The sequence below is a fragment of the Crotalus tigris genome, unplaced genomic scaffold (genome assembly GCF_016545835.1).
Source record: "Crotalus tigris isolate CLP2741 ecotype Arizona unplaced genomic scaffold, ASM1654583v1 scf7180000021265.29666, whole genome shotgun sequence".
In the NCBI taxonomy this organism is placed as follows: Eukaryota; Metazoa; Chordata; class Lepidosauria; order Squamata; family Viperidae; genus Crotalus; species Crotalus tigris.
This window is the reverse complement of record NW_024098423.1, coordinates 10,168-22,386: the sequence shown is the minus strand read 5'-3', so window position 1 is coordinate 22,386 and position 12,219 is coordinate 10,168. Positions and strand designations below refer to the sequence as shown.

Here is a 12,219-nt window from a genome sequence, read left to right as displayed (position 1 = left end):
CACCACCACTGCCTAAGCTCTTTTTCACAAGGACCAGAATGGACCACAGGAAGTGCGTTCTGAGCCGGGGAGGCCTCCCAGGTCCAGAATGGCCCACCGGAAGTGCGTGGATACCACCTCCGGAAGTCTGTTCTGAGCCAGGGAGGCCTCCCAGTCCCAGAATGGCCCACCGGAAGTGCGTGGATGCCACCTCCGGAAGTCTGTTCTGAGCCAGGGAGGCCTCCCAGGCCCAGAACGGCCCACCGGAAGTGCGTGGATGCCACTTCCGGAAGTCTGTTCTGAGCCAGGGAGGCCTCCCAGGCCCAGAACGGCCCACCGGAAGTGCGTGGATGCCACTTCTGGAAGTCTGTTCTGAGCCAGGGAGGCCTCCCAGGCCCAGAACGGCCCACTAGAAATGTGTGGATGCCACCTCCGGAAGTCCATTCTGAGCCAGGGAGGCCTCCCAGGCCCAGAATGGCCCACCAGAAGTGCGTGGATGCCACCTCTGGAAGTCCGTTCTGAGCCGGGGCGGCTTCCCAGGCCCAGAACGGCCCACCGGAAGTGCGTGGATGCCACTTCTGGAAGTCTGGATGGCAGGATGGCTGTCTCTGAAGGCCATCTTCTGGAAGACCTGAGGGCTTCCTTGGCCAGGCAAGGTGGGCCTGGGGTCCGATCCAGCAGGGTGTTGCTTATTATCTTATTAACCTCCATAACATATAATAATACACTGTCCTTGACTATCGTTTTCCAATTCTGTTTGTCCATGTATGTAACAAATGAAGAAGTCCGAAAGGTGCTTTTTTTTCTGAAAGGCAACCTGACTTTTTTTTTTTCCCCAAGAAGCGAAACGTTTTCAAGGAAAAAAAAACCCCAAGAAACTCCGGTTATCTTTTGGAAAAAAGCAACTTTGAGACAACCGTGACCTTTGAGAACCTTCAAAGGCAACAATGACGAAGCTTCTCACACACAGCGATTATTTTGACACGAAGCAAGAGTCTGCCATCTTTTCCTTTTTGTCCCCCCCTCGCAACCGAAGCCTGTTGCCAAGAGGCCCTGTTGTGCCAAACGCTCTTCAAACCCCGGATCAGATGATTTCGGCGGCGTGGATCCTCTGATGCGAGACCAGCGAGTCGCCCCGCGAAAACTGTTTCCCGCACACGGGACACTCGTACGGCTTCTCCCCGGTGTGGATGCGCTGATGGGAGGTGAGGTTGCTGCTTTGGCTGAAGGCTCGCCCGCACTCCAGGCAGGTGTACGGCTTCTCCCCGGTGTGGGTCCTCTGATGCAGAGTGAGGTGGGCGCTCCGGCTGAAACTCTTCCCGCACTCGAGGCACAGGTACGGCTTCTCCCCCGTGTGCATCCTCAGGTGCGAGGCGAGGTTCCCGCTGAAGCTGAACCTCTTGCCGCAGTCCAAGCATTTGTAGGGCTTGTCTCCCGTGTGAGTCCGCTCGTGGGACAGGAGGTGCTTTCGACAAGTGAAGGTCTTCTCGCACTGCAGGCAGCGGTAGCGGGCCTTGCGGGCGTGGATTTTCTGGTGCCTGGTGAGGTGCGTGCTCCGGCGGAAGCTCTTGCCGCACTCGGGACAGGTGTGCGGCCGCTCGTTCGTGTGCTTGGCCTGCTTGTGTTGGGCAAGCTTGGCCTCGTCGCCAAAGCTCTTGCCGCAACGGAAACACTTGTAGAGTTTCTCGGCCAGGTGGACCTTTTTGTGGGAAATCAGCCGGGTGCTTCGGTAGAAGCCCTTGCCGCACTCGGAGCACTTGTAGGGCTTCTCCCCCCGGTGCAGCTTTTGGTGCAAAATCAGATAATCTCCTCGGCTGAAGCTTTTCCCACACTCGAAGCATCGGAAGGGCTTCTCGCCCGTGTGAGTCCTCTGGTGTCTGGTGAGGTCCGACTTGCAACTGAAGGTCTTTCCGCACAGGGCGCACTTGTTGGGACTCGTCCCTTCGGCATTGGGGTGCTCGAGTATCGTTACAGATATCTCTGCGGGCTCCTCCTTAATCTGGATGGTTTCTGCGGGAACACGGGAAAAATATGTCTTAGAGGAGCCTGGAAAGGGCTGGGCTTTTGGCCCTGTCAGATAACTGGACGAAGGAACCAACCCCATGCAAGCCAGGACTACCGTTAAAGTAACAAGAATTCCCTTAAAGCAGGACTGTTTTTACAAATGTAACCCAGGCACCACATTGTTTACCAACTATTAAATGACTTATGTTTGTGTAAAAAACTAACAAAAATTATAATAATAATAAGAAAGAATTCCCTTAAAGCAGGGGTGTCAAACTCAATTTCACTGAGGGCCGCATCAGCTTTGCGGTTGCCCTGGGGCGGGTGTGGCCAGAGTGGGTGCAGCCTATTGGTTGGGCGTGGATGGAGTGGGTGTGGCCTACTGGGCAGGCGTGGCCATTTCTACATCATTCGCGTCACGGGTGCCTATGGGGGGCCTGGGCAGGAGTGGGACAGATCTGAGGGTCTCTGGCAGAAGGGGGTGGGACTGGGGCAAGTGCCAAGGCATGGTCCATTGGGGCAAGTGCCAAGATGGCCACCACAAAATTGTACATTGGCTCCCGGCCGGCCTGGGCCAAAGTAGCAGGGGCCGTTCCCTCACTGTTTCCAAGATGGCTTTGCAGGCCACATGAAACCACTTCGCGGGCCGCATCCAGATAGTGGCCCAGCCGGTGGTTGGCCTGCTACGTCTCTGCCGCTTGCCAGCTATGCCTCGGCTGGCACAGGGTCAGCACCACGCATGCGTGGCGTTCCCGGGCAGGGAAAGTCCTCGACTTACGACCGGTTGGGTAGTCCTCGACTTATGACCGGTTGGGGTCGCAGCATTAAAAAGGTTGAGAACCACTGCTCTAAATGGTTTGCCATCACTGACCTATAGTGAACTATTGGTTTACTTAACGACTGTGGTGTTGGCTTAATGACTGCTACAGCCCCTTTACAGCCCAGGATTTGTTTAACAACCACTGCAGGAAAGGTAATAAAATTGGGTTTGTCGTGACTGTTACAACCTATAGCCATAATGGGCAGGCTCCCTTCACAGAAACTGTCAAGCAAAAGATTTGATGGCTAAGCCACCTTCCAGAACTATGGCTGGAACGGCAGACATCTCATCCCACATCGTGATCAGTTTCATAACCGTACTCAAATACCTTGGAATAGAGAGCTGATCTCTTCAAGATGCTCACAGGAGGGTGGATATTACACTCACCCACTTTCACCGGAGGAAAAATACTGTCCTGCGTATTTTCTGGCGAACGTTTCAGCTGATGCTCCGAAGTGAATCTTTCGGGGAAGGAACCTCCCTCTGTGGTTGATCTTGCCGTCCAGTTTTCTTCAGGAAAGAAAAATAAAATAAATGTAAAACATTTTAGGCTTATCTTTCCCCAAACAGGGTTAAGCATAATTAAACGTCATGAGGGAAACAACTTTCTAATCACTTGGCGAAAGTCTAAAATTCCAACCTCGTTTCCAACTGAACACATCAGGGCTGTCTAATGTGGCTCGATAAGTAAATAAATAAAAAGAGCGAGTATGGTCCTTTAATGCCAATTTATCAATACAGCTTAGGCGTGAGGAAGCTTATTAAACCCATACTAGATTTGCCCAACATGCTTAATCAGGCTTTTTCTCTATTATACAGCCATTCAAGTGATGGTCTTGGCCTAGAATGGGGAATTCCTGAACCAGCATGGGGAAGGATGGCCCTTTTGTGACTTGTGGACTTCAACTCCCAGAATTCCTGAGCCAGCATGATTAATGATGGCCCTTTTTGACTTGTGGACTTCAACTCCCAGAATTCCTGAGCCAGCATGGTTAATGATGGCCCTTTTGTGACTTGTGGGCTTCAACTCCCAGAATTCCTGAGCCACCATGAGGAAAAATGGCCCTTTTATGACTTGTGGACTTCAACTCCCAGAATTCCTGAGCCACCATGAGGGAAAAATGACCCATTTATGACTTGTGGACTTCAACTCCCAGCCAGCTCAGGAATTCTGGGAGTTGAAGTCCTCAAGTCATTAAAGGGGCCATCGTTCCACACCTATGGCCTAGAAAAATCCACCTTCAGATTCTGCTTCTGCACTCTGGCTCTTGGGCCGGTCATTTTTGTCATGGCCCATCTTGCTTCGCAGGTTTGTCATCAATACTGCAGGAAGAACATTTGGGCAACCCCTCTCTTTGAGGTCTCAGAAAAAAAAAGACAAGCTACACATTCAATACAGGTAGTCCCAACTTAAAATCTTTCTTTTAACAACTGTTCAAATGTACGACGATACTGAAAAAAGTGGAATTGCCACCCCCCTTACACTTATGACTCCCACAGCGTTAACACGGTCATATGATCAAAATTTAGACGCTGGGAAACTGGCCTGTATTTTACAAGTGTTGCAGTATCTCACGGTCATGTGGTCACCATTTATTACCTTCCCAGGTAGTTTCTGACAAGCAATTTCAGTGGGAGTAGCTGGATTAACCTACAGTTACACCGTTGACTTAACAATTCCATTGCTTAGCGATAGGCAATGTCCACAAGAAAAAAATTGGTTATAGATTTATAGTCGTCAACTTGTGCCAATTTTTGGGAGATATCTCTAATAATGTTTGGAACATTATATTTACTCACACATTAATTGGCTATCCACTCATGTAAATTAGAGAGTGACCCTAACATTTCGAGAACATGTATTTTCTTAACAGGGATGTTATTATTTACTATTATTAATAATAATAATAGTAGTAAAGTTGGAAGGGACCTTGGAGGTCATCTAGTCCAACCCCCTGCTCGGGCAGGAAACCCTATACCATTTCAGACAAATGGCTGTCCAGTCTCTTCTTAAAAACTTCCAGTGTTGGAGCATTTACTGCTTCTGGAGGCAGGCTGTTCCACTGATTAATTGTTCTCACTGTCAGGAAGTTTCTCCTTAGTTCTAGGTTGCTTCTCTCCTTGATTAGTTTCCACCCGTTGCTTCTTGTCCTGCCTTCAGGTGCTTTGGAAAATAGCTTAATTCCCTCTTCTTTATGGCAGCCCCTGAGATATTGGAATACTGCTATCATGTCCCCCCTTGTCCTTCTCTTCGTTAAACTAGACATACCCAATTCTAGCAACCGTTCCTTATATGTTTTAGCCTCCAGTCCCCTAATCATCTTTGTTGCTCTTCTCTGTACTCTTTCTAGAGTCTCAACATCTTTTTTACATCGTGGTGACCAAAACTGGATGCAGTATTCCAAGTGTGGCCTTACCAAGGCACTGTAAAGTGGTATTAATACTTCACATGATCTTAATGTTAGTACTATTTTTATTATTATTAATATATTGCAAAAAGTGATGGCTATTGCTGGTCTACGACTGTAATAAAGTTTAAGTTTATTAGCGATAGGCATTCCAATCCCAGTTTTGGTCATAAGTAGAGGACTACCAGTACATACTATTCACCAGGTAGAAACCTGCCCCCTTCTTTCTTGCATCTGCAAGTCTGTCTCAAGAAAACGGTGACTGAACTCTTGTGATGTGCCCAGAATGAACATCCCAGCTGTTGTGATTCTGTGCCAGCCTGTGCTCCCCACAGCTGAGTAGGAGGAATCTGGGGAGGAGGTGGAGGAGGCATTTGAAGGGCCATCAGAGCCAGAGGGAGGCTCTGAAGTACAGGACTTACAGTTGGATGCAGAGCCTGGGCCCTCCAGTCCTGTTTCTGATGAAGCTCAGCTGTGTGAGGAGCATGAGTGGAAGAATCACAACAGATGGACTTGCTAACTGACGCAGACGGCTCAATTAGCAAGAGTAAGTCAACAGAGGTCAATGAGGCACCTCCAAAGTAAGAAGAAACAACAAGGAGAGGCACCGCCTTAGGTCTGCTAAATAAAGGGAGGAGGTGTGGGTGGTGCTGGTTGCTGAAGGCAACTGTTTGAAAACTGCTTCTTGGAATCTTGGTCTGTGACTTCTCTTGTAACTTCGTGTCTGCTTTTCATCGTGTTCTTTTGGACTTGAGTTTGCTGTATTTGACAGGTTTGTCAACAGAATTAAAAGGGGTTTTGGTTTTGGTTTGCAAGTCTCCAGCCTATTATAGTAGCAGGGGTTTTGTCCTTGCGAAGTTAACAAAGACGACAATAGGCTGGGATAGAACACCAGCTGCCCAGAATTCATATTGAGCACTGTTGTATTGTCAAGGGAAATGGATCCCGGCATCCACAAGGAAGTGATGGCAGTGGTGGGATTCAAATAGATGAACAACCAGTTCTCTGTGTGGATGCTGCTTACGGAAGTCTATTCTGGGCCTGGGCAACAAAAAAATTAGCTACCGGTTCTGCCGAACTGGTGCGAACTAGTTGAATCCCACCACTGAGCAATGGCTTGGTAGGAATTTCAGGGCATCCAAGACCCCCTCAGTTCTCCCTCCACCCCCCCCCCTGAGCCCCCCAACCCGTGATGTTCCTCTTTACCTGATGGATTGGCCTCTTCGCTGTCATCTTCTTCCTTGACGATCACGCGCAGCAGCCCCAACTCAGAGTCCCAGAATGACTGGGTGGCACCGGAGCGGTTTGGACTCCTGGACTCCTACAAGCACCGAGAAAGTCAGCCAGATGTGAAGACCTCAACCTGCCTTGCACCCTCCACTTAACTGCAGGATTGGGCAACTTCGTTTTGGGAATAGGGAAACTGCCTTTTATTATTTTTGGCCACACAAAGGAGGACGCAATGATTTGGTGGTGCGCAGATAGTCCTCGACTCACTGAGTGACCATTCGAAGTTACAACGGCACCACAAAAAGTGACTTCACACTTACAACCACAGCAGCATCCCCCATGGTCACGTGATTTACATTCGGATGCTTGACAACTGGCTCACCTTTATTTATTTATTTTTTAAACACATTTTATTGGTTTTTTTAATTCTTAAGAAAAAGCACTCAGGACACACCGTGGTGTTTGGGTAATCAAACATTCAAAAGTGAAAACATATGTAAACAACTCAACACAATGCATTCACTATCCCCTCTCTATTTCCCTCAAATAGCATAATACGTTTAAAATATTCCATTTCTAATTTAAATTTCTATTACTGCTAAACCTGTTTTAAAACTTTGTCAGTTTACAATTACCATAATCAAATTTAACTTTAAATCAACAAGTTATCAATTCAGGTATCCTTTCCAGATATATTCTAATTCTTAATCTGTCACATCCCTAATTTTATCACCAGTCTCATTTATTTCTTCTTCCACTACACAATAGATATCCTAATTAAAATAAAATATTAATCTACCCTATACATATATAATCCCACAGTCAATCAATCTCTTTAAGATAACAAAATAATGTTAAACCTTAAATCATTTCCATTCATTAAACAAAAATCAAATTTCATCCAATTGATTATCATGCCTTATCCTATCTATATTATCATACAGAAAGGTCATCTTACTAATTTAAAACGCTCTGTTAATTATTGAAATTATCCAAATCTAAAAGTCAACGTTTTTTAAATTCCAATGCATAATAATTTTCATCAAAATAAACCTATTATGCCAAAAGGTACATTCTTAATCTATTTAAAATATCTATTCTAATAATCACCCTCCTATATTTTTTTCTTACTTCTAGCTCTAAATCTTAATCCTTAAAACAGTCCATAAATCCAACATTGTCTTTTAACCCATTACACAATTTTAAATTTCTCTTTTCAGTCTGATTCTGGCTTTTTTTCTGTGACAGCTGGCTCACCTTTATGACGGTTGCCGTCTCCCGGTGTCACGTGATCCCCTCTGGTGACTTTCTCACAAGCAAAGTGAAAGCTAGACTCATTTAACAACTGGGTTACTAATTATAACAACTGCAATGATTTACTTAGCACAGGGGTAGCCAACCTTGGCTCTGTTATGACTCGTGGACTTCAACTCCCAGAATTCCTGAGCCCGCATGGCTCAGCTTGGAAACCTCTCCCTTTCCCCTCAGCATGGCTGGCTCAGGAATTCTGGGAGTTGAAGTCCACGAGTCATAAAAGAGCCAAGTCTGAAGACCCCTGTCCTAGACAGTCACTTCTCTGAAATGGTATAGGGCAGGGCTAGGCAACCTTGGCTCTTTTATGACTCGTGGACTTCAATTCCCAGAATTCCTGAGCCAGCCTGGCTCAGTTTGGAAACCTCTCCCTTTCCCCTCAGCATGGCTGGCTCAGGAATTCTGGGAGTTGAAGTCCACGAGTCATAAAAGAGCCAAGGTTGCCTACCCCTGACTTAGCACATCTGGCAAGAAAAGTCGTAAAATGGGGGCAAGTCTCACTTAACCAATTTCTCACTTAGCCACATACATTTTGGGCTCAATTGTGGTCGTTAAATCGAGGACCACCTGTAATTGGAGCAAGAGGGTAGAAATTTCGGGAGCCGGTTTGGAGGTTGGAAGTGAAGCAGGGTCAGATCTGGTTAGCAATTGGATGGGGGATCCTGGGAATCCACAGCTGTGGGATGTGAAAAGAGATCTCAGAAAAAAGTCAATGAGAAACTCCTGCAAAACTGCCCAAATGCAAGACCGATCTTTACTCAAGAACATATTTAACATATTTTTTTTAAAGGGGGAAAACATTTTTAGGTGTGCCAGGGTGTGTGTGTAAAAACTGAGGGATCAGATTAGGACAGGGAAGACCCAGATTTACTTCCCCTCTCAGCCACAGATGCTCGTGGGGGGAATTTGGGCCACTTTCAATCTAGCCTACCTCACAAGGTTGTCGTGGAGGGGAACGGGAAGAGGGAGTGTTCTGTATGGTGCCTTGAATAAACGAAGACTGGTATTCTGTTTAAAAAAATTAGCACAGAAGCTTGAAGAAAAGCCAGCTGAATGTGATGATTACCATTTTCGGTTCTTTTGCCGATTCTTGAAAATGGATATGCGGCAATTCCCGGTTAGGATCCATCTTTCTGCTTCAGTCCTGAAGGCTTCCAAGAATTCCCACCAAGGTTGACTGGATTTACTTTTGGCTTGGTGAACAAACCACCGCAACCTAGATGATGGAGTGGAAAGTTAACTCCGTTAGAATGAAGTCCACAATTAGAGCAATCTGCAAACTCACTTGTTTTAAATGGAATTTTTTTTTTAGAATTATTGGATGGTGGAGTTGGAAGGGACCGCTAAGCTCGTGTGAACCCAGTGTTTCTCAACCTCAGCAATTTTAAGGTATGTGGACTTCAACTCCCAGAACTCCCCAACCAGCATATCACTCCAACCCTCTGCAACAGGGGGAGGAAAATCAGTCAACACTGACCAAAACTGGATGCAAGTATATTCCAGGTGTGGCTTTCCTAAGGTTTGCACTTACACGTGTGCGCGCGCGCGCGCGTGTACTGCATGTGCAGGCATGCCATTTCAGCCAGGCATTTGCTGCCCTCCGACGCCCATCCTCCCTCCCCCCCTCCCTCCCAGCGGATCCCCTCCTGTTTGGACCCAACCGACGGGCGTCGCACTCACAGCGGACACGCGTGGGTGGGAAGCCCCCTCCAAGAACCGGGAATCGGAGCAGCGGGTCGAGGGAGGCCGGACGGGTGCAGCAACGGGTTAGCTTTGCAAAGCCGGAACCAGCCTGGAACCCGACCGGGAAAATGGTAGAGGGAGGGTGGAATTGCGGAGGGGGGGGGAAGGCACTTCTCTCCCCTCTTCCCCGGGCGGCTCTTCTTACCTCCTTCCTGCCCTCCCACCGCTGTCAAGTCGGCCCGTTCACCTGGCGCGCGCGCCGCGCTTCGCTTTTTCCGCGCGGAGAAAACAAGGAGGGGGAGGGAAGAAAGTCCTTGTCTTCCCGAGGGTGCGCGCGCGCGCGCTCGCTTCCCCCCCCAGCCACCGCCACAGTCGTCTGTTCTAGGCAGCCGAACTTGTCTGCTTTAACCCCTCCGCGTCCCTTTTCCCTGGAGAAGGACGGGGCTTGCTTGGGCTAATGGAGCCTCAGCGGGGCGGGGCGGAGCGGGCCCGTAAAGTCGCCCTGTTCCTTGAGGAGGAAGGAAGAGGGAGAGGCGGGGGAGCGGGAGCCCCCAGGAAACGGAGCAGCTGCCCCAAAGAAGGCGCTTTTCCTTCATATGCTTTAGCCTCCAGTCCCCTAATCATCTTTGTTGGTCTTCTCTGTACTCTTTCTAGAGCAGTGTTTCTCAACCTTGACAATGTTAAGGCATGTGGACTTCAACTCCCAGAATTCCACAGCCAGCAATGCTGGCTGTGGAATTCTGGGAGTTGAAGTCCACATGCCTTAAAATTGTCAAAGTTGAGAAACAGTGTTCTAGAGTCTCAACATCTTTTTTACATTGTGGTGACCAAAACTGGATGCAGGATTCCGAGTGTGGCCTTACCAAGGCCTTGTAGAGTGGTATTAATACTTCACATGATCTTGATGCTATCCCTCTGTTAATACAGCCTAGCACTGTGTTGGCTTTTATGGCAGCTGCAGCACTATCTTGGAAGTTCTGTTGTAGTTAACCATACAGGTTAACCATACTTTGCATACACGCCCCCAGAGCATTGCTAGCTTAATCTGGATTTATTTATTAAATTTATATGCCACCCATCTCAGTCTGAAAAGCAACTCTGGGCGGCTTACAATTAAAATCCTAAATATTAAAATATTTCAAATGTTAAATAGGGTATAAATCCACCCGCCGCCTTCAACAAGCTAACTGGCAGAGCCAGGTTTTAAACATCCTTAAAATGCTAAATTGCTGAATTAGTTGGATTAATTCTTGGCCCACACAACATACTTGACTAGCCTAGTTAAAAACCCAAGGGTGGCATTCATGTCTAACGTTAAATATGGTTAATGTATGCTTTGATCTGTTCAGTCCAAGCTGGGAATAAACAACATGGCAACTGCTTTAGAAAGAAGGGATTTTTGGTGTGCTGATTCTAAGGATTTTTGTTCCTAATCCCAGTTTCCTGATTCCAGTCTTTCTGACAAGATTATCACATCTGCAAATTTGGGACAAAGAGACTTGGGGGCGGGGTTGGTTTCTGCTTTTATTTATTTATGAGACTTATATACCGCTTTAAGTGCAAGCACTCTCTAAGCGGTGTACACCAGTAAGCAATGTATATATATATATATTTACATTGCCCCCACCAATCTGGGTCCTCATTTTACCTACCTCGGAAGGATGGAAGGCTGAGTCAACCTTGAGCCGGTGAGATTTGAACCGCTGACCTGCTGAACACAGTCAGCTAAAGTGGCCTGCAGTACTGCACTCTAACTGCTGCGCCACCTCGGCTTTTAAAATCCTTTAGGGAAATATATTCTGCCTTTTAAATATTTCCAAAAATATTTCTGTCTCGGGGCTAGGCTATTAAATAAGTTGAGTGAATTCAAGTCACAAATTAGCTAGGCACATTTTGGAAAGTCCATTCAGCTATCTTCTCAGCTCCCGCAAATTTCAAAGCGGCATTTCTACAAAAAAGACAACAAGTGATGGTTTTTGGAACGATGTGTTCAAGAGATGACATGACAGCAGTCTTCCAATATCTAAGCGGCTGCTCACAAGGAAGAAGGAATCAACCAGTGGTGGGATTCAGCCGGTTCGCACCACTTCGGCAGAACCGGCAGCTAATTTTTTGTTGCCCAGGCCCAGAATGGACTTCCGGTAGCGGCATCCACACATAGAACCGGTTGTTCACATATTTGAATCCCACCACTGGAGTCAACCTATAAGCACCTGAAGGCAGGACAAGGAGCAATGGATGGAAACTAATCAAGGAGCTATCCAATCTGGAAATAAGGAGAAATTTCCTGAGAGAACAATTCCAATTTGTGTTGTGCTTGCCCTCAGAAGTTGTGGGTGCTCCAACGCTGGAGGTTTTAAAGAAGAGACTGGACAGTCACATGTCTGGAATGGTATGGTCTCCTGCTTGAACAGGGGGTTGGACTAGAAGACCTCCAAGGTCCCTTCCAACTCTTTTATTCTATTGTATTCTATATGCTCCCCCTCTGCTGTGGGAGGACCAGCTCAGGAAGGATCCTGCTGGGAATCAGCTCCCCTGAAGGAAAGCAGAAAGATTAGCTGGAGGATTTAAGAGAGTCTCCTTCTATTTCTAGTCTTTCACCCTTTCTGAAGGAAATATCTCCGCTCTGGGCCTTCATTTCTATAGCCATTTCTCCATCTACTTCTTCTTTGGCTTTGAGAAAATTCAAAACCAAGGAAAGAGATGTCCATGACTTCATTCCACCCTTTCTCACCCTTCCTTTGGCCTCTCTAGGAAACAGCGCTGGATCACTTTGTTTAAACC

General features: G+C 47.2%; 1 protein-coding gene across 2 annotated transcripts; it reads right to left on the bottom strand.

Moving 5' to 3' along the window:
• Positions 1–290: 290 nt before the first annotated feature.
• On the bottom strand, positions 291–9,955 carry LOC120320254 (zinc finger protein OZF-like). 2 transcript variants are annotated; one of them, XM_039369827.1, is made up of 5 exons: positions 9,641–9,955; positions 8,819–8,968; positions 6,418–6,532; positions 3,191–3,313; positions 291–1,989 (listed from the first exon to the last, which is right to left on the bottom strand). In XM_039369827.1, the coding sequence occupies exons 2-5, from the start codon at positions 8,879–8,881 to the stop codon at positions 1,064–1,066; spliced, it is 1,227 nt and encodes a 408-aa protein (XP_039225761.1). In that variant the 5' UTR covers positions 8,882–8,968; positions 9,641–9,955; the 3' UTR covers positions 291–1,063. The 2 variants fall into 2 exon arrangements, with proteins under 2 accessions (XP_039225761.1, XP_039225762.1); XM_039369828.1 differs by lacking the exon at positions 9,641–9,955 and adding an exon at positions 9,433–9,631.
• Positions 9,956–12,219: the final 2,264 nt, after the last annotated feature.

Coding starts and splice junctions, on each gene's coding strand:
- LOC120320254 (XM_039369827.1), bottom strand. CDS start 8,881: ATGGATCCTAACCGGGAATTGCCGCATATCCATTTTCAAGAATCGGCA. Junction 6,533..8,818: donor CGGCAAAAGAACCGAAAATG/GTAATCATCACA, acceptor CGGTGCTTGTAG/GAGTCCAGGAGTCCAAACCG. Junction 3,314..6,417: donor CGAAGAGGCCAATCCATCAG/GTAAAGAGGAAC, acceptor TCTTTCCTGAAG/AAAACTGGACGGCAAGATCA.